General features: G+C 42.3%; 1 protein-coding gene across 1 annotated transcript; it reads right to left on the bottom strand.

Moving 5' to 3' along the window:
• Window positions 1–298: 298 nt before the first annotated feature.
• Window positions 299–20,346, bottom strand: TNRC6C (trinucleotide repeat containing 6C; the record flags this gene model as incomplete). Its single annotated transcript, XM_010150577.1, has 7 exons — window positions 20,322–20,346; window positions 12,177–14,774; window positions 3,931–4,140; window positions 2,503–2,669; window positions 1,197–1,277; window positions 653–710; window positions 299–444 (listed from the first exon to the last, which is right to left on the bottom strand). Coding segments are annotated over exons 1-7 (3,285 nt in total), but the record flags the coding sequence as incomplete, so codon positions are not given.
• Between the last annotated feature and the right edge of the window lie 392 nt (window positions 20,347–20,738).

The following is a 20,738-nucleotide window of genomic DNA, read 5'->3' as shown; positions in this document are numbered from 1 at the left end:
TTTTTTTTTCCTCCCTCCCCCACCTTCTAGTTCCATTGCATTGCTGATTCCTCAGTAGGTTTTCATTTCAAGTGTAACACCAGGCATGACCACTGCTTATTTTGATGTGGGAATCAAATCATCGGTCCTTTCCACAAGGACTAAGTTCCCCTCAACACTAAAACCAAGGAAACAGAAAAGCAATTTGTAATTATCTGTCCCTTTTCTCTCTACAGCTTTCTAAACAGTGGGAATCATCAGTATTTCTACGCTGTGTACAGTTTTGACTTGTCTATCACATTCAGATTTCTGAACTTACCTTGTCAAGGAAGGTGGGGCGGTCCATGGAAGACTCTTTGGAGATTGGTGGTGGGCGGCAGCCAAGGGGTTTGGTGACCATTCCATTATAGTCGGTCACTCCCATTCCACGCTTGTCCATTTCCACCTTCTTTTCCAGCAGAGCACCTTCACGGAAAGGGGAAATACATTGAAAAAGGTGCCACAAAGACAGTGAATTTGCTAACAGTACTTCAGAGAAGAATGTCTTGCTCACAAACGCAAAAGCGAGAAAATACGTATTATCAAACACGTGAGAAGATCAAACTCTCGGAATCATGAATGGTTCCTGTGTTGTTTTGAAGGAAAGAACCACTTTAGTTACACAGATACTTACTCATGGCCTGATCGAGATTCATATTGTTGCTCTTCAAGGCCTCTTCCGCTGGCTCTCTCTGTCAAAAATATGGATTACGTTAAGAAAAAAGTAATCATGCTTGTATGATCCTAAAGCAAACGGAGAAAACAGATATGTCCCAAATACTGGATTTCACATTTACTCAGCAGAACAAATAAGAGCTGTGCACAGTTTTTTCTTCTTTTACCAATTCAGTTAGTTTCAGTTTGTCAAGTAAGTACCAGTCCTACAAGGTCAAATCATAGTCTTTTACTATTACTGAGGTTCAAAATAACATCTATTGTTATAAAACCCTGAACTTCAGAAGATCTATAAATGTCATCACACAAAGCCTCTCAAGTCATCTCAGCGAGGTTTCTGAATTTAAGAGTAAATGACTACACGGAAATGCAGGCAGCAGAACTACTTCCCGGCCTGAAGAAGAGACTGAAGATCTTTTTGTAGCTAGTGTGTAACATCGACAGTCAGAACTACAAGCCACAAAAGCTAAGCCAGAGGTGTGCCAGCTATGAACACTACTCACAGGGAAGCCCATGTCTGTGAGCTGTTTTATCAGACGGTTCATGATCCAGGCCTCATCTTGCTTGCTAGATGTCTTCATGCCCTTAGTAAAAAATTGGGAGATGCCATTAATGGTCTGGTTCCCATATTCATACTAGTGAGTTATACATAAAAGACAAGGTAAGTTTTTCTTATTAATAACACATGCTACTGAAAGATGGATTAGTACATTAATTTAGAAAGTATTGAAGAACCCTCCGAACAACGCAACTACGATTCTCTTCCCCCACAAAGTGTACATACTTTATCTCAGCTGAATAGGTGTTCAGTGTGCTATTTAGTATTTGATTTGCTGACCACTGAATTAAAGCCACCTTTGAATTTACATGTTTCATTTTAATCCTTGGCAGAAAAATAGTATGAAATAAAAATTTCTGAAATAATACAACACTTCCTGAAAAACATTCCCAAAAACAAGTTTGCAATCTTGAAGTTAAGAATGTTACTCAGTGTATTTTCTTAAAAACAAACAAGAGCGTCTAGATAAACACCTTTAAAAGATCTCTGTGCAGCTTTTCTATCACAAAATCCTTAAGAAGTCTCTTCCTTTCAGTTCTCCAGAAAGTACCAAGGGACAAGCGTGGATTTGTTTTGGGCTGCGGACAGTACAAGAAACAACCATACTTGATCAAATCACTGGCCTAACTGTTGGCTAATGGAATAACAAAACAAACTGGCTAAATGCATTCCCAATTTCTTTTAAGTTACAGCCTGGCCTTGTCCTGAAATAAAGACTGTGCAATGAAAAACTTCCTAATGCAATTGTCTGTTGTTGGTTGAGTGAGGCATTAGTACAGGTTTGCTTTGTTCTCATACCAGCACATAACGTTACAATTATCTATTTGCTCCTCACAAGAAATAAGTATTTTTTGTTGAACCACTTCATCACAAACTACTGTTCGCTTTTCTACCACCATGGAAAGTGTCTGAACACCCCCTTAACACTTTCCCTGTTTCTGTTAATACATTATCATTTCTTTAAAATACATGGAAGCTTATAAAACTTCTTTTTTAAAAAAAGCAACACCACCACCACCACCACCTCCCGAAGCATCTGACATGCTGAAAGTCAAAGATCTCCCACTTCCCCCTGTAAGCAGCAGGCAGACTCTACTTGAACCACTGTAGTGGCAAGTGTTTGTGTTCAGGTGTCAGAGGCCTAATTTAAGAGTTCAGGCGTAACGCAACAGAAGATCTGTTACAACTGAGTCTAGAAATGTTATGCTAATTCCACTCACTTCTAGAGACTGTCTTTATTTTTGTCTTACCTTTTGAAGTCCTTTCTTTGGGGCGTTCCCCCAGGAATTACAGGAGGAGCTGCTCTCTTGTGAAGCAGTATTATTCCACATATCTCCTTCTTCATCTTCCCACTGACTAGTACTGAGATTCACTTCATCCCCACCACTGCCCCAGCCTTCTTGCATAGATTTTGAAGCTGGAGGGTAAAGGGGAAAAGAAAAATCTCATTCGATTTCCTACAAATTTTACAGAAATATCCTTTTATGCCATATCCAGTACACTAAGATTTGAGTATTTTCAAGAGATATAAAGGTTCATCAAGTAGCTTAACTGGCATTAAATGATAAGGACTCCTTCTTTGAAGCTCTCAAAAAAGGAAAGTACTCTAAATACTTTATAGAAGAAAAAGTCCAGCAACAGCCAGTCTTGCTTTTCCCTGAACAAGTGAGATCTGCGGCCATGGTCATTCCACTGTCCTCGGAACAAGGAACCAAAAGTATGACCACACATACTTAAGTGCTATTTTGCTTTCAGTGAAATCTCACCATTTTAGCTGCCACATTCGTCCGATGAACAAAACCAAATTTCCAGGGCGTTAACAATCAGAAACTCATTCCAATCTCATAAGAATGGGAACTGAAAGGAGCATGTGGGCTGCAATGAACACTTTAAGTGATGAGGCTGTGTCACCTCCTTCCATTTTATTCTGTTTACTCTGATAAAAACTGAGATTATTCATCTTAAGACCTCTCACTCCTCTTCTGAGGTTTTCTGAGCCATCTATCTCACTCTCTCTCTCTCTCTCTCTGTACAGTATTTGTCAGGAGTGAAGGTAAAGACTGCCACAGTCAAAACAGAAGTCTGCAACAAGGACTGTAACCTTTGGAGGATTTTTATCAAATAAGATTAGTTAGGAATCATGAAGCAGGAAGCAGTTCAGGATGTTCCTGAACCTGTGAACAGGTTTTAATAGCTAGAATGATACCCACTCCCCTCAGTTTAACAGAACAGTGAAGTTATGACCAGTCGTTCTCGTGTGTTTCTCTTCCTACCAGAATCAATCCTATCTTGACTGAGCTCAGGTGCTTCTCATCCTAATACAGGTTTCTTTTGGGCAGCGAGGGAGAAGTACTGGTCACATTCTTCTGCAGTTTTAGTTTCCAGCATCTCTACAGTTCCTACTGTACTGTAAGTAATGTGCACGTCCAAAGTACACTGAAATATTCTAAGGAAGACCTTTACATTTACTGGATCAAAGCACTGTATTTATATCTTTGTGTGAATTTGGTATCTGGAATATGAATGTTTTGAGACAGCCAATGGAGTTTTAAGAATGAATGACATTATTAAGATTTAAATGCACAGAAAACCAGAATCGCTGTTTAAAACACTGGCAGAAGCAAACATGCTTTGCCTTTTTTCCCAACCTCTTACGTCAGTGACACCCACGCATGTACCTGGTTTGCACAGTGCTGGGGCAGCAGCTGGAGCATTTGTTCTTCCGTATGTCCCTGCCGACTCGACAGGATTATCTCCCCACCCTGTACCACTGCTGGGGGGTTTCCCCCATGCTGAAGTGCCATTATCAACTGCAGCAGAAGGGGATGTCGGCTCTCCCCAAGAAGCTTCGGTCTTTGAGTGGACAGTAGGCATTTCTCCCCAGCCTGCTGAAGCAAGGGGAAGGAGAGGGAAACAGTTACGAAACAGTCTTTTGTCAGTAATTTCAAAGATGAACATTTTATCAGAAGTCTTTTACTTCACTGAATACTAATGCCAAGTTGTCAAGACAGCAAGAGTATTTTTTAACATAGTCAGGAGTAGTCAGGCTGCCACGTGAGCACCAAACCTGGTCCCAGAGGAGCAGTTGCTTCCAACACAACTTCTCAGAGCAGACCGAACAGGGCTCGGGGGGCACGTGCAGCAGCGCAAGCATTCCGGAGACCGTGACGCAAATCTGAGTTGTGCCTTGCTTCACTGAAACATTTTAAGCTACTTTAGCTAATTCCTTTTAGCTATTTACAAATTACCATGTCTCTTTTCATGAGTAAGATGATACTTGTTTGTTACCGCTTTCAACAGATAGTATGTATGTTGTATGCGTTCCTTAAAGCTTTAATTACAGTTCATGAGTGACTGTGTTTCCTACCCTTCATCATGAGCCCCTACATTATAACAGACATTATTTTTAAGGAGAACGAGGCAAGACTGCAATCAGAAACTGGTGCGAAATCATGAGGAACAGCAGGTAGAAGTCATTGATTTCCTACAGAGTATTATTCTCACTCACTGAAAGACATGAGCTGCTATGAAGAAACTGCTTTAGTCTGGCTTGAATCTAATGCGCTTAGATCCCCCTGACATCGATTTTAGTGCTGAAGTCAAAGGCGCCAGGAACAGCCACACAGCTTCTGTGTCCTAAAGAGTAAAGCCGACCAACGCAGCAGAAGCATGAACAGAATTTAAAATTATCACTACCTCTTAAAACAAAGTTTTTTCTGAAGAGAGAGATTTGGATCATAGATGGAGTTCAAGGTACTTTTAAAAATATAGAAGAGACGGACAAGAATGAGTGTAAGAGCCCAGGAAACAAAGTTTTTACATATACCTGATACTAACCCGCTTTTCTGCAATTATCATAAAAAGCATTGCATGAGAACCAAGATCATGGCAAGCACTGCAGAATTCAGTCTGCTTAAAACTTCCACTGTTAATCAGTGTTCTAATTCAGGAACTCATCCTCTTGTCATTGGAGATGAATATTATTAAGTCCAGGTATATCATTTCCACCAACAATTGCCCTGCCAAGTCTCTCAGTTCTGGCAGCTCACAACATGGAACCATAAACGGGCAAGAAAGAAACTTGGTTTTGCTACTACTTAAAAAAAAAAAAGGTGTAATTTCTGTTTTCAGGCGATTTTCATAATTTAAGGACTAGATGCCTATTTTGCTCCAGCACTTTTCCTTTTATGCTCCACAGTGCTATCTGTAAAAATACTCTAGAAAGGTGTCAAAGAGCAGAAACATAACGTTTTCTACATACACTGATACCTACAGTAGGTAGACAAAGAACTTAACAAAAAGTTAACACAAGAGCAACAGCGTTTCATAGAGCAACAAGTCTGTGCAGAATTTAGTAATTTCAAAAGAATCTCTGTTACTAGAAACTGCACGCAGCATAAATAGCCAATAATAATTCAAACAATGGCTAGCAGAGTCCTTGGGCTCATCATACCTGTCCACTGCTCCAGTGTTACCGTATTACGTATTTATTACAGGCTCTATTTTAAAAGCACTTGCAGCTCTCCCAGATACTGATGAAAGTACATATGACATAAAACATAGCCAAACTAAGCCTACATACTCAGAAACACGGATCTTAATAAAGCTCCTTCCCTACCAGCAAGGTTTGTTGTGTTTTAAAACATCATCCTGAAACGATCCAAAACTTCCCTTTCATTAAATTGATTTTCATTTGAAACAAAAATACTGTGTTGTAAGCTCTATCAACGTATCTTAAATTTCTGGTTATTGTAAAATACGTACAGAAGACAAACTCACAGACACTTATGCACAGAAATGAACCTCTACTTAACCTAACTTCCGTGGTGTTGCACTTAAAATACTTATTCAAGCTTTTTGCTTGTGTCTTTAAGCACAATTTATTTAAGGAATGCTTTATTTGAATACAAACTACTCACTACTCAGGAGGTAACCTTGTCAGACAACTGCATGTATTTCATCATACTGGCAGCTGAAAAAGGTTAACTGCAGGCAAATGAAAGAGAAAACAGAACATCCCTAAAGCACCAACTAGAACACAAACACAGAGAGCGCAGAATACTATTATTTCCCTGTGTTCATGCAATCTATACTGGAAACTTTTAAGAAATTCAATTTATCAAATCAACCTTAAAACACAGCTCATACATTGAAAAGGCAAAGTGTGCTAGGTTGTAGAATAAAAACTCAAACTGGTCCGTCTGTCGCTCTTTATTATAAATTCAACAACACTGATTAAAGACCACAGATGTGTAATGTCCAAGTTATTTTGAGTTAAGTGCTTTAAATGCGCTGAGCAGTAAGTAATAGGGGATTACAAATAATGAGGGATCCAGCCTTCACTAAAAAAATCACAGAACCACAGCCTGGTTTGGGTTGGAAGGGACCTTAAAGATCATCTAGTTCCAACCCCCCTGCCATGGGCAGGGACACCTTGCACTAGACCAGGTTGCTCCAAGCCTCATCCAGCCTGGCCTTGGACACTTCCAGGGATGGGGCATCCACAGCTTCTCTGGGCAACCTGTCCCAGTGCCTCCCCACCCTCTCTGGGAAGAACTTCTTCCTGATATCTAATCTAAACCTCCCCACTTTCAATTTAAACCCGTTACCCCTTGTCCTGTCACTACAGGCCCTTGGAAAAAGTCGCCCCCAGCTTCCTTGTAGCCCCTTCAGGCACTGGAAGGTGCTATAAGGTCTCCCCGGAGCCTTCTCTTCTCCAGGCTGAACCAGCCCAACTCTCTCAGCCTGTCCCCGTAGCAGAGGGGCTCCAGCCCTCGGAGCATCTCCGTGGCCTAATTTCATAATAATACAAATAATATTCGCACACATATAAAAATAAACCAAACACATCAGCTGTAAGTTTCCCAAACTATCTTAACAGATCAGATTAAGTGCAGGAAATGAGTAAATAGAACCTGAAGGCTGTTGAAGAAATAAGGAGTGCACTGCAAAAATTAACCTCCATGTAAACTCAATTATTAAACTGTTTTCTTCTCTGTGGTACTTGCTGTCTTGATGTTATTATGTTCTCACCTTTCTATGAATATTTAATAAATTTAAAAAGGTGAATAAAGTTACATTTTGAATGAATGATGCAAAATTCTACAGGAGAAAGTAGTATTTTGTATTCCCCAAAGAGCTCTTTTTTAAACAAGATTTTTCCTCGATTTTTAAAATAACCCAGTACGCTGCAGATTCGAAACCAACACAATTGGGGTATTAGTTCAGCGAGTTCCCAGTCCCAAGGCTTGTCTCTGGCAGCGTGATGCTTTCCAGTGCCATCAGATACCTCCCAATAAAGGCACCTCACAATTCGCTTTTAAGTTCCTTTACACAGCTGTTTGGAAGGAAAACACCCTCACAATGGTCTTAAAAACTAAACTTGCCTAAACTTTTCAAAAATTCTGGTCAAAGAAAATGTGCTGTTTTTCTTTATGAAAATAATATTGATACAGGCTTTCCATGCCTTGAATAACCCCCAGATCTGCACGGATGTTGTTCTGCGACAGAACAAGCTCTGTTAAAGGTTTCTCTGGCAAGAAAGGGAGGTTTTTAAACACTGAAGTTTTTAAACACTGTTAGAACTCCAAGAAACAAAAAGATCACAGTGAGTAATAAACATGGATGTATTGGCAGAGCTTTGTTTTATAGAAATAAAAACATAATTAACATTGGGCCACAGCCAACAGGATATCCCCAAGGGAAAGTGAAACGTTAACTAAGCTGTGGCAGGATGCAGTTGTTTTCCTTCAAAATAATCCTATAGCCATTTGGATAGCAGAAATTGTTTTCCTTGAAGTTGTTTGGTCTGTGATAAATACCAGAGCACATGACCACAACATGGGCAAACCAAAATATTAGAACCATATGTAAATAAAAAAGGAATTGATAGAAAAATGAGATTGTTTACTCTATAGTCACTAGTTAATCTAATAATAGAAAAAAACCCCTGAGCTATATATAGGGGAGGCACTGGGACAGATTGCCCAGAGAAGCTGTGGATGCCCCATCCCTGGAAGCGTCCAAGGCCAGGCTGGATGAGGCTTGGAGCAACCTGGTCTAGTGGAAGGTGTCCCTGCCTGTGGCAGGGGGTTGGAACTGGATGATCTTTAAGGTCCCTTCCAACCCAAACCATTCCATGATTCTATGAGTGTGTCCGTAAAGGGTAGGGTTATATAAATTTTTAAGAGTCACCTGTAACCTTTAACCTTTCAGGTCTGCGTTTTCTAAAAAGTATTCCAGTATTCCATAAATACAGCAGAGTTGCATGTCTTCTACTGCTCAGCAGTAGGGAAGCTCTTAGCTGGCTTTCAGCCTGTGTGAGAAGTGAGGGCAGGTTTCTCAGCATCACTTGGCTCTTAGAGGGCAGAGAAACCTTAACAGGAGCATCCTAAATGAGCTCAAAACTGATCTGGTTTGAAACCCACCCTGATGCATGTTGAAAGCAAGAAAAACACATCACTTGCCTTCTCTGTCTCACACAAATTACATTATGAGCGACACACGGGTTGCCGCCAAGACAATGGCATTGGATTATAAAAGGAACAGAGAGATTTTCAGAGCTTTGAGAATTTAGACCTGGTTCAGATTTTTAAAACTTAAGCTCCTTACTCTCTATGAACCACAAAGGCCTTAATTTTCAACCTAAAAATCTCCATAGGGAAGCCCACATTACCTTGGGTTATTTCTTTTCTCAGCTGGAGGACGGGCAGTTATAACCCCGCCAGTCTCTACCTACTGCATGGGAAGAGGAAGGCATCAAGCCCACTCCTCAGCATTTGGAGGAAGGATCTGGTGCTGTTTGGGATCCAGAAATGTCTCTTTTAACCTTCCCTGTTTGCAAAACCTTTTCTCACTTCTTATTACTTTTGTATCAAAATTGCAAAGTTAAAAGTCCTAGTAAGAATTACGCACAAGTAATTTAAATAAAGATTGAACGTAAATCAAAACCACCAGCTTTCTGCCTTTCTAAATAACCCACCAGTGCTTTGGGAGCAAGCTCCTATCACGCTCTCTCCCCCACTGTTTCCCCCCAAAAGAAACTCCGTAGAGCATGATGCATTTTCATCAAGTGTGTACCAACATCTGCTTCCCATCAATAGCTTTTAAGTTCTGCATTCAAAGAACTTTGAGAACTTCTGGGGATGGGTGACAATTTGAGTAACAAGCCTGTAACTTGGCCTCCCTTTCTAAACTAATACAGCATAAACTCAAACCCCAAAGGGACTGCTGCTCCTTCGTGAACTAGTGCTGCACAGCAAGATCTGAATCCACTTCTTTGCTCCAGGATGCACGACTGTGCCATCCTACAGCTATGCCAGACCTCCCCAATAACACAGGAAAAGAGCCCAGGGTTCCTGACTCATTATACTCCCTGAACTATCAAAATGATTAGCAAAGCAGGTCATGACAAAATACCAGTGGTAACTACCTAGTTCAAGTGTTGTGAGGTTTGAGATGAGCACTTAACCTGCGCCCTATGGCAAAACCTACGGTTACATAATCATGTTCTGCATGGAAAGACTGTACATGGAAAATTGTTGTTGGATGAAATTTGGTTGTGGATTACAGAAGTCTCCGGGCTGCACGATTCTCATCTCCGGCACTGAAGAGGTTGGAAATGCAAAGGCAAAGGGAAGGGGAATTGGACGAGGGGGGAAAAAAAAAAGGTTAAACAGCACGACAACAAAATACAAGCCCATGTTGTGTCGTTGGAAAGCTGCTCATTACTTGCTCCTCATCTTCCAGCCGTCCCAGATGGGCCATGATCTGTAGATGTTTTAAGTCTGTGTACATTTCCACAAAGACCAACAGGATATTGCTCCACAGCTGCTGTGCGCCGGGCTGAACAGTCTCCTGCACTCTGAATGGGGAAGCTCAGGGCATCAGCTTAAATTAAGGGTTTGGATCTGCCTCCCCAGGAGAGGCAAGAGACTGGCCCCTCTCCGGCACAGCCAAAAGCAAAGATGGGCATAACCCAAAGACACAGGGGGCTCCTCCTAGCTTCCATTGGCAGATTAGACAATAATCCTTCAAAATATTTCCACCATACTGGCCTTTATATCTGTACCTATGTACACAACTAAGAGTATGTCAGCAAAAATACACAAAAAAAGGCCTAACTTATGCCCTCGATAACTTGCTCTAAATTTTACTATGAGAACTGTATTTTAAATTGTTCTCACTGTTACTCAATTTAGCCTCTTTCTTGCACACGGTCTTAAATATACTGCAAGTTGGTTTTGCTTTGGTATCTCAGAATCTTTCTAACAAATATTTCTGCAAGATACACAACACTGTCACTTTAACCCAGGCATGGGCGACCTCGAGTGGATGGTTGCAAATTCATAAGCACTTCTCTGACTGCGTAAACGTATACCTCCAGAGAAACCTTTCCTTTGCTACCACCTATTCTCCAGGGGAATCACTGTAGATCAAGACCATTTTTTAAACTCCATTTTCCAATTCTGAAGGACTCAGAACAGCAAATTTTCCCCCGCAAGGTGTAATGAGTATCTGAATGGCATTAGTATCACTGCGTATGAACAGCTTTAACAAGCACAGATATCATCATCTAAAAACCAGCTTAATGAAATTTTAAACAATACCCCCACCCAAAACCCAAACTCAAACCCAAAACCAAACCCCCAGACCCAACCAAAACCCTACTTTCATGCTATCTCCACTCCAATTCAGGAATTTGAATTGTCAGTTTCATGGACAAGACTTAAATTTGGATGAAATAAGGTAAATGAATTATAGGTCACTTATGTTGGACTGACCAAGTACAAACCTATTTAAAGATTTTTCCTTGTGGAGCACATGCTATTATATTAAAATAGATACCATCAACTGTTAAAATATTTAACCAGAGTAGGGAGCACGAGACTATTTTTACACAGACATTACAGTAAGATGAATTATCCCGAAACATCAAAGAGAAAAAATGATGGAAATGAGAACAAACCCCATTTTGAAAAAAACACGGTTAAAAAGTCAATATTTAGTCATGACCAAGATGAAACAGAAACTTGGGGACAAAAATCAGATGAAAAATTTCAAAGAACACTACAAGACCAGATTTATTTTGAGAAGTCTGGTCATGATATAGAGCAGGGCTGCTAGTAACTTTCATTTAAATACCTCCCTCCTAAGGATTTTTCTCGTTTTCCCCCCATTTTTGTTCTTTGTTGCTTGCCTGCAACAGTACCTCGTCTGATTAGAAAAATTCCTAAATGCCTAAAAACTTGCCTCTGGAACACAGCTCAAGTTAAAATTACTTTTCCCAGCCACCCTGAATACTAACATCTTTAACCAATCCACCTTTATGAGAATCACATGAAAGCCCAGGATACTACCCCTGCTTCAGACCTGCAGTACGGAAAAGAACCATTTCTTCCTAAGAGACAACGAACAGAAGGCAGAGAAACAGCAAGAGTCTAGATGAATGCAACCACCAAAACACATCTGTTGCCAAGAGATACGGTTTGCAGCAAAGAAACCGATGCATCCTGTCTAAACAAGAACAAAGACGGAGCAGTGGTAACAGAAGACAAGAGGAAGAAGGTTAGCAAAAGGACCATCAACTCTCCAGTGGCTGAATTAAAAGAAGATGCTACATAACGGTGGAAGGGCTGACAAAATAAATGCAGATCAACAATCTAAGGACTCAGTGGGTTATTGACTAGAGATGGTTTCAAGCCCTTCTTAATTCCACGTGGACAATGGAAGAGCCTGTGGGTCACGTTCCGTGGGCTCTGTCCTCAAGCGAAGCAGTTAACGCTGCTCCAGAGGGAAGAACAAACTTGTTCCGTGACATAAACACAGGATTTCTATCTTTCACGTATAACTACGCACGGATCAGGCCAGACAGCATTCAGAAATTGGTGCTGGTATCAAGTATCTTACAAAACGATTTTCATACCTGGACCAAGCAGCGGGGACCGGTTCGGCTGGGCACTTGACTGGTGCGATGGCTGAGGTTCAACCATGTTTGTGTTGATAATGGTGCTAGTGGTGGTGGTATTGGTTGTGGTACTGCTCTGAATTATAGGATTATTTCTATCCCACATGTTTACAGTCTTGTTGTTGTTGTAATTTGGGTCGCCCCAAGCTGAGGTACCATCATCGATTTCCATCTTGCGGCGAATGGACGGTGGAGATGGCTCTTCCCAGCCAGTTGCCTCACAGTTCTCTTTTTGTTTGGCTGGCACTGGCCCACCAACCCACCCTGACCCCGTCTGTTTTACAGAAGCAGCTCCTCCCCAGTTACTCACATTATTGTCCTGGGGTTTATTAGCCCAATTTTGCTGGGGGCTTGGCTTTAAAGATTCCCCCCAACTTGTACCTGTATTAGCCTTGCTGTTTGTGCCATTTCCCCAACCAGTGGTCCCAGACCTTGCGGAATCATTCCAACCAGACCCTGATCTATTGTCAGAATCCCATCCAGATCCATTATTCTTCTTCCCATCACCCAAGTGTCCAGGAACAGACGATGAATCTGTCCAATCTCCACCTCCCGAAGTCCAGCTTGGATTTGATTTCTGTCCATCTCCCCAGTTTTGAGATTTGGGTTTCTGAGGCTCACCCCAGGTAGGTGATTTGTCCTCCTGATTTGCAGTCCCGCTCCAAGCGTGGCCGCTTTTGGCAGCAGCAGCATTATTAACAGTAGTAGAGCTTGCTGACTCTCCCCACCCCCCTGGGCCATTTGGTGCTTTGTTGTTATTGTCTCCCCAGCCTGTATTTGATGGAACAGCTGCTGGTGGAGAGTTGACCCACCCAGATACTGAAGAGGTATTTGTACTGTTCATGATGGACCCATCGTTCTTCCCCGCCCCTGAGTTTGAAGATTGAGTAGCTGCACAACCCCAGGCCTCTGTTCCATTGTCATTCTTTCGCTCAGACCTTGGGGACTCTTCAAATTCCCAGGCAGTGTTTTGCTTTACGGGGGTCTGTCCCCACCCTGTATTGGACAGGACCCTGGGGTCAAGGTCATTTCTCGGCAACTGAACTTGCCCTTGGTCTATCATCCCTTTGTCTCTCCTTCTGCCCTCGCCAGCCCCCTCCCTCCCAGTACTGCCTTCGTTTTGACTGCCACTGCTGTCGTTACTGCCTTCGCTAGCCGTGGTGCCAGATGCTGCAGCTTTGGCCCAAGAGTTTATTTGTTCGTTGCCCTGCTGCATGGCAGGATTCGGACTGGTAACACTAGAGCTATCCCACCCTGTTGATCCTTTCCCATTGATGTCGCTATTGGAATGCTGGTTTGGGGGCTTGCCCCACTCACCGTTCACACCGTTACTGGTGTTACGGTTGGGGTGGCCCCAAGCTCCAGAATGCATATTACCAACACCACTGTTGCCACCGCCCCTGCCCCACGCTAGTACCCCAGGACCAGAAGGAGGCCCTGAATCCCAAGCGCTCGCTCCGTTTCCTTCCTTTTGCACAGCACTGCTGGATCCATTTTGTTTAGCACTTAATGCTGAGTTCACAGTGTCTCCATTCCCCTGACTGAACCCAGAATTGCTGTTTCCTGTGGCAGGATTACCTGGGGACATCCCCCACACTGAACTGCCCATTCCTTCACCACTGCCCCCGCTGACTTGAGAAACTGATGTTCCGTTAGCACCAGGAAGGCCTTGCAGGTGGGGTGGGATGATGGCTCCCATACCAACAGCCATCCCCCAGTTCGGCAGTCCATTTGTCTGCATTGCATTGATAGGGTTTGGTGAAGAGTTCATGGGGTTAGTGTTATTTGGTCCATCAGTGTTAAGGTTCTGAGGTTGTACGCTGAAAGACACATTCTGAGAAGTGGACGTTTGTGGTTCTGTGCTCTCTTGCGGCAGCAAGTTTCCCCAAGCACCTAAGGTGCCTGTTGGGTTCCCATTCTGGTTGCCCATGTTCTGACCTATGGCACTGACCGGACTGCAAATACTGGAAGGGTTGCCTGCTCCCACAGTTCCTTCATGTCCAAGTACAGGCCAGGCAGCTGGATTGGCATTAGGGTTAAGGTTAAGATTAATGCCAGCATTTGAGTTGGAAGCACCCCAGCAGTTCTGGCTTCTACCATCTCCCATCATGTTGTCCATCTTTCCATCCCCACCGCTGGCAGAGCAGTGAGCTAGGCCAGAGCTGGAGCCCGCAGCCACACCCCACACTCTGGCCGAGTTGCCGTTACCGTTTGCTCCACCAGCTCCAAGGGCACTCTGGTTAGAAGTGCTTTGGACGAGTGCTCCGTTGGCGCCATTATTGCCATTAGTTTTCTTTGTATGTCCAGTGAAGTTGCCTTGGGCACTCCCTGTAGCCATGCTACTGTTCTCTGAGCCACAGTTGGAGGCAGAGTCAGTGTCTGTAGTACATTCTGAGGCAGACTCAGTCTCAGCTCCGGTAATGGAAGGCCACGCTTCCTTGTCAGTCCTGTCTATTATCACTTTATCCCAGCTGCAGTTGCCTTCACTCCTGAAAGCGGGCTGCTGTCCCCAGTGGGAATTCTCATAATGGTCTCCCAATCCACTGTGGCTGAGATCTGAAAGGATCCAACAAGGTTAAAAATGAGTCCATTGTTCAAGCACTGCAAAAGCCCTCTATTAAATTTTATTTTACATTGCGAATTACAACACTGCATTCTGCTAAAATTTAGAGTACATTCTCCAACATAATACAGCAATTTTTCTCACTACAATAAAGCACGATGCTCATATTTAGTATTTTTTTTTTTAATCTGGCAAATCTCTCCATTAAAATAATGGAACAATTCAGTTTTAGAACAGATCAACAGAAGCGTTTTATCCCTTAGCATACTAGTAAAAATAATGCGCAGGCAATAAATAAGAACAGCAAATACACTGATTTATGTGAGAAATCTAAAAAGCAAATTTGGAAAAAACACTCAAGAGTATCTAGTTGACTCTTACCATTTACTTTGATTCAATTCTCATTCTTCCGAGAAACACAAAGAGCGAGCATCCAGTTAAAAACGTAAAATGTCTGTCTGCTCTCAGACACACCCACATCACACTCACACTAAATTCATACCGCAGTTTGGTTTTCACCCCCTCCTGTAAATAAGGAACAAATACAGACAGCCACCCTCCCTACTCAGTGTCAATCAGACCTTTAAACACCACTGCTCTAACTTACATTTTAGCAGAGAACTTGGGAATAACCGAGTTTCATCAAGAAACTTACCTCAAAGGATTTACATGCAGTTTACACACCGTTTTGCACTTGCACATATAGACCAATTCCACCCCCCAACCCAATAAAAAGCAATGCTGTGTTGTACAGATACGCGGAAGACAGTCTTTTCAGAGCACCGCCCACATGCTCGAACACAGATGCTAATCCAAAATATTAAACAGAACCTCTTGAGCATCTAATCAGTTGCTAGGGTACAAAGTTAAACCGGAAGACACAACACTCCTCATGCAAAGAATTTAAGCTTAGTTCAAGATTTTGCATTTACTTTCCATCCCAATTGCTCTCCACAAGATTTCTAGTGTAGATGACCGTTTCATTTCCTTTGATGGGAAATTTCAGCCTGATCCTAGGGATACACACTAGAGATGATCTGCACAGCAGTTCCTCTTAACTGGGTCTCTAAGTAAAGGGAGAAAACTGCATATACGTAAGTTAAAAATTTTGGATGTCAATTATTTTTCCTTGTTGTAAATCTGCAGAAACATGACTCCTATTTCTTATCATTTGAATAGAAAGAATATTTTGTGAGGAAGATGGATGCAACAGATTTCCCAAATAAGTTGTTAGCAGTGGATGCCTAATACGCATTAATTTGAATTACAAATATTTTGGTGTGATTAGCCCCTCTAACTGCCTCTAATTTGAGCTGTTCTAACACTGCAGAAAAATTGCTCCAAGAATAAGAAGTGCTGTCTTTGAAAAAGTCTTCTTATTCACGCATTTCACCTGCAGCTTTTCAAGAAAGAGGGGGGATTACTTGGTTGTCTCATGAAGATTTATCAAGATGAAGAAAGAAGAACACATAACCCAGACAGACTGCCTTTTTTTTAAATCAATTGAAGCAAAAGTACAAATGTCAGAGAAAGGAAGGGAAAACAGCCTTAGTTCATAACCTGTCTTCTCATGATGCCTGGAAAAGGCTATCATTCCACAGAAAGAGCTAAATGACATGTGTATGACAAATCCAAAAGAGAATGTGCAAGAGCCACTTGCATTCTCTCCCTGACGTGCAGTGGCTAGAAAGGAAGAAAGCATCGTGTTATTCCTGGATAAAGCCACCTCGGTACACTACAGAGCTCAGGAAGGGGGTTGAAAATTCAACTGATCACCTGGGTTTGCTACGCAGGTGTTTAACGGAGACCAGAATCCCAGCTAAGACATGGAAGGGAAAGCAAGGTGTGAAATGACTTAAAAAAGGGTCAATGGGATCAAAAAAACTGAGCCAAGCAGCATTCTTCGCAGAGTAGGAATGAGCAAAGGCGAAAAGTAGTGGCAGTCCAGGCCAGAAGATAAGAAGTTGAGGCAACCAAGGCCTCGGATAAGAGGAGTTAGGTGAGATTTTTTTCCAACACTGTGGGTGGTGAGATTTGGCACTACATCTCAGACATGCCAGCAAAATTTAAAAGTAGCTTGAAATATTTGTTCCAATAAAAGGTTTTGGCTTTGACAAGACCTTAAGCTCCATGTGCAAGTGCCAGGGGGAACGACGGTGGTGCCCAAGGCAAGCGAGAGCGTCTGTGCTGGGCAGGTTTGTGAGGGATCAAGAGCACAGTGCAAGACGCCGCAACGCTCGCAGGAACGGCCCTGAGAGCGAGAAGAGGGGACGAAAGGCAGCTGCTTGTTAATCATCTCTTCTTCTTTCTTCTCTCCCCCAAAGACAGTGGTCAAAGCAATGCGTAGCTCTGAGAGAACTCAGCAGACAAAGGAAGGGGAAGGGCTGGGAATGGAAGAGGAAGATGACAAAAAAGCTTAGAAAGCTTCCTGAGTAAGGAGCAAAATGGTTTATTAAATGAGATATCAGGATTACTCCTTGTTGACAGGACAAAGGGCAACGGGTTTAAATTGAAAGTGGAGAGGTTTAGATGAGATATCAGGAAGAAGTTCTTCCCAGAGAGGGTGGGGAGGCACTGGGACAGGTTGCCCAGAGATGTTGTGGATGCGCCATCCCTGGATGTCTTCAAGGCCAGGCTGGATGAGGCTTGGAGCAACCTGGTCTAGTGGAAGGTGTCCCTGCCCATGGCAGGGGGGTTGGAACTAGATGATCTTTAAGGGCCCTTCCAACCCAAACCAGTCTATGATTCTGTGATTTTGAAGAGCAATCAGAGAAACAAGAATGGAAAAAAAATTATGAGAGGGAAGAAAAACCAAGAGATGACCATGTTAAAAGTAGAAAATGTCCAAGTGCTTCAACTTGGAGAAGCAGAATACTTCAGACAGTATCACACCAAGTTATCTGAGTTGGACGCAGCACATATGCAGCTCAAACCCCTTTGTTTTCCAAGGGTTTGCAACTCCAAAATGACTCCTTTTCGTGTACCCTCAAGCACAGTTCCTTTAGCTGAGATTCAGGTTACAACCTCAGCAGTAACTATTGACTAATCAGAAAGTGGTTGCTCTGACAGGGATTACAGTGATTTTTTTAGGGGACATAGGAGAAGGAAGCCCCCTCCTGAGCAGCAGCGTACCTGTGCGGTGCCGTCCGTGCTCTGGTGGCAGCAGGGAGGTGCTGGTACCTTTCACGGTCACATGTTCAAAAAAAAAAAAAAAGAGCAAAACCAGGGATGTACAATAACTTCACAGGGCCCAAATATGTACTGGAACAATTGGTTCTAACACCAATGGCTGCTGCTCTAAACTTGTAAGAAACAGGACAGCTAAAATAAAGAGAATGAAAAAAAAATTCACAATATAAACAGAAAGCTGCAAAATCTGTGAATTTGCTGCTGGACAACCGTAACAGAGTTGGCATGCAGAACTGATCCTGAAAAGAGGACTTTTTGTATTCATGTCACTAGAAGAAAACAACCAAAAGGCATTTTTTTCCACTTTCTCTAGTCTAGGAGTTGTTCATTCCTACAAACTAAATAACTCTTAACTCAGTCCGACTCAATCCATAAGGATTTTAAATATTTGGAAAAAACAACGAAGCCCAAATACTTTATATGGTTAAATCTTAGAGAACTTTTTTTTGTTTAGTTTGAGGGTTTGACGGGTTTTTTTTTGAACACAGATTTCCTCCAACTTTCTAAGAAACCAACTCTTCACTGAAATTGCAAGTATTTTATTTTCAGAGCTCCTAAGACTGCAATGGAAAACACACTTAAAAAAATCTTAATAATCAGCTCCTCTTTAAGTATGCAAAGACAAAAGCACTGCAGTCCACCAGAAGCAATTTCTATCCTTCCCCTGTGAACTGAGCAAAGATTTTAAACAAAGCATAGGGAAGAGAAACCACAGGTATTTTATGTCAGCAAGTCCTAGTGCTGGTACACTGCAATATGAAATTGATTTTTAAATTAACGTAATGCTTTGTGTTTGAAAATTGTAATTATGCATCTTTTATAAAAGATGATTCCCTTGATTAACAATATTCTTCAGCAATCAGGAAGGAATGATTAATCTAATACCAAGAAAAACAGCTCAAATTTGTTTTAAACAAACATAACTTCTGTCAAATTGCAATCATTCATGCTACCTGAAAACTGCACAGCTTTGAGCAGTGTTACCAGCAAGCACGAGGGTTTGGTTTTGTTTTTAAATAATGTCCTTAATGGGATGGGATGAGTTAAAAGTATCTCTACGTAACTTCCATTACAGTAATGACTTCAAATGCTGCGCAGTACAATTATGCATCCCAAACTATAGTATAACATGCAGCTGGTTTAGGGACTGAAGTATGGAGAAGGTGCTAAATGGGATAAAACTTTAATGAGAACCACATTACTGAGAAGTTTTGCTCATCCAATTTTAAATCAGATCTAATAGTGACTCCCTCTTATTACTAGTTTTATTTTTCAGTTTGTGTTAGTCAGCAGAACCACCAGCAGATCCACTGGCTCATCCTGTCCTGCCCAAAGGACAGATTACAGACAACGTTGTTCTTTGCTATGACAGGCAGAAGAGAGAAAAAATCCCAAAGGCCAGTGACAGTCCCGCTGAGGATTTTACCTGTCAGACCAAGGTTAGTGATTCCGAGTAGGAAGTGAAGAAAAAAGGGCAAATTACTTCCTCCCCCCAAAAGAATCATTCAACATGAGCAGATCTTTAAGAGAGTATACATTTCTGAATTATATAGGAATTGCCAGAAACATCTGAAGTGCTAGATCAAACACAGGCTAATTTTATAAAGGAAAAAGATGACACACGCATCCATTCTGAAGAATGAACAATAACAAAGCAGACAATCTGGGAATTGCAGTGCTAGTATTCCAGGCTCCCTGCTCCACGCCGCTCTACGCACACGCTGCCCGGGGCTGAGGACAAATTTGAAAACTTGTCACCAATTTGAAGCCACCTCCTGAGTTAACTTAAAGCAAGTCTCGCACATGTCAGAAGCTGAAATACCAAACAGCGTACGTTACGTGGAAAGGCAGAAAAGAGGTGGCGTGGAAGCATTGAACACAGCAGCTTGCTTTATTTTAAAACTAAAACCACAGTTAAGTACACAAGTGGGAAAGCCGGTTATCCCGTTTTAATTTTCTGCGCTACGACATTAAACTGCAGTTCCTTTCCTCTGCTGCTGCAAGCTTTTAAATGCATTAAGAAAACCAGCAAAAATAAACAGCATTTTTTCATTATTAGTAGAGATCCCACTAGATGCTACCTCTCCCGAAAGGGAGCAGCGGCAGCAAACACCACAGAGTGCATTTTTCTGCTCAGCCCAGCGTATCTTTAGCAAGCAGCTCGCTGCGAAGACGCCATTTTATCAAACCTGAAACGCAGCCAAAAGCTTAGGACGCTGTGCTGCTGCTCTCTCGCTCTCTGAAACGTTATGTAATAAATTGATTTAACAGAAGCAGATGCTATTTTCTCAGGGTTAGGGTTATTCTCCTTTTTTTTTGGCTCTAAAAAGGGCTGATGGGTAATAAAATACCTGAAGAAAGGAGCCGCCCAACCATCCTAGGAGACGCTACATTGTGTGCAGAGCTGTTTCTACTCCTGCATCTACGTTCTCCAGGGCTCTCGGCTTCAATATGTCGGCTGTGTACAGTGCGAGCCTCATCCTGTAGCGCTGCCAAGAAAATCTCTGTGCAAGCGTGCGCCCAGACAACCTGCAAGCTCAGTCGGGCCTCGGCTGCGCTGGCTATGGAAATGCCCTTTCAGCGCACAGCCCTCCTCCCCCTTCCCCTCGCTCCTCTCCTTAACTCTAGGTGAAGGTATCAACAGAGTAGGATTTTTAAGCTTTGATTATCTAATTGCAGCTGACACTAAACCGATCTTCCTTCCTCTGTAAATTCTTTCAACTGTCACAAAACATTTTCACTTCAGGACCCAGCTACAATTAGCACCC

The sequence above is a fragment of the Eurypyga helias genome, unplaced genomic scaffold, assembly GCF_000690775.1.
Source record: "Eurypyga helias isolate BGI_N326 unplaced genomic scaffold, ASM69077v1 Scaffold14864, whole genome shotgun sequence".
NCBI lineage: Eukaryota > Metazoa > Chordata > Aves > Eurypygiformes > Eurypygidae > Eurypyga > Eurypyga helias.
Note: the sequence above shows the minus strand (reverse complement) of the source record. Positions and strands in the feature narration are given on the sequence as shown.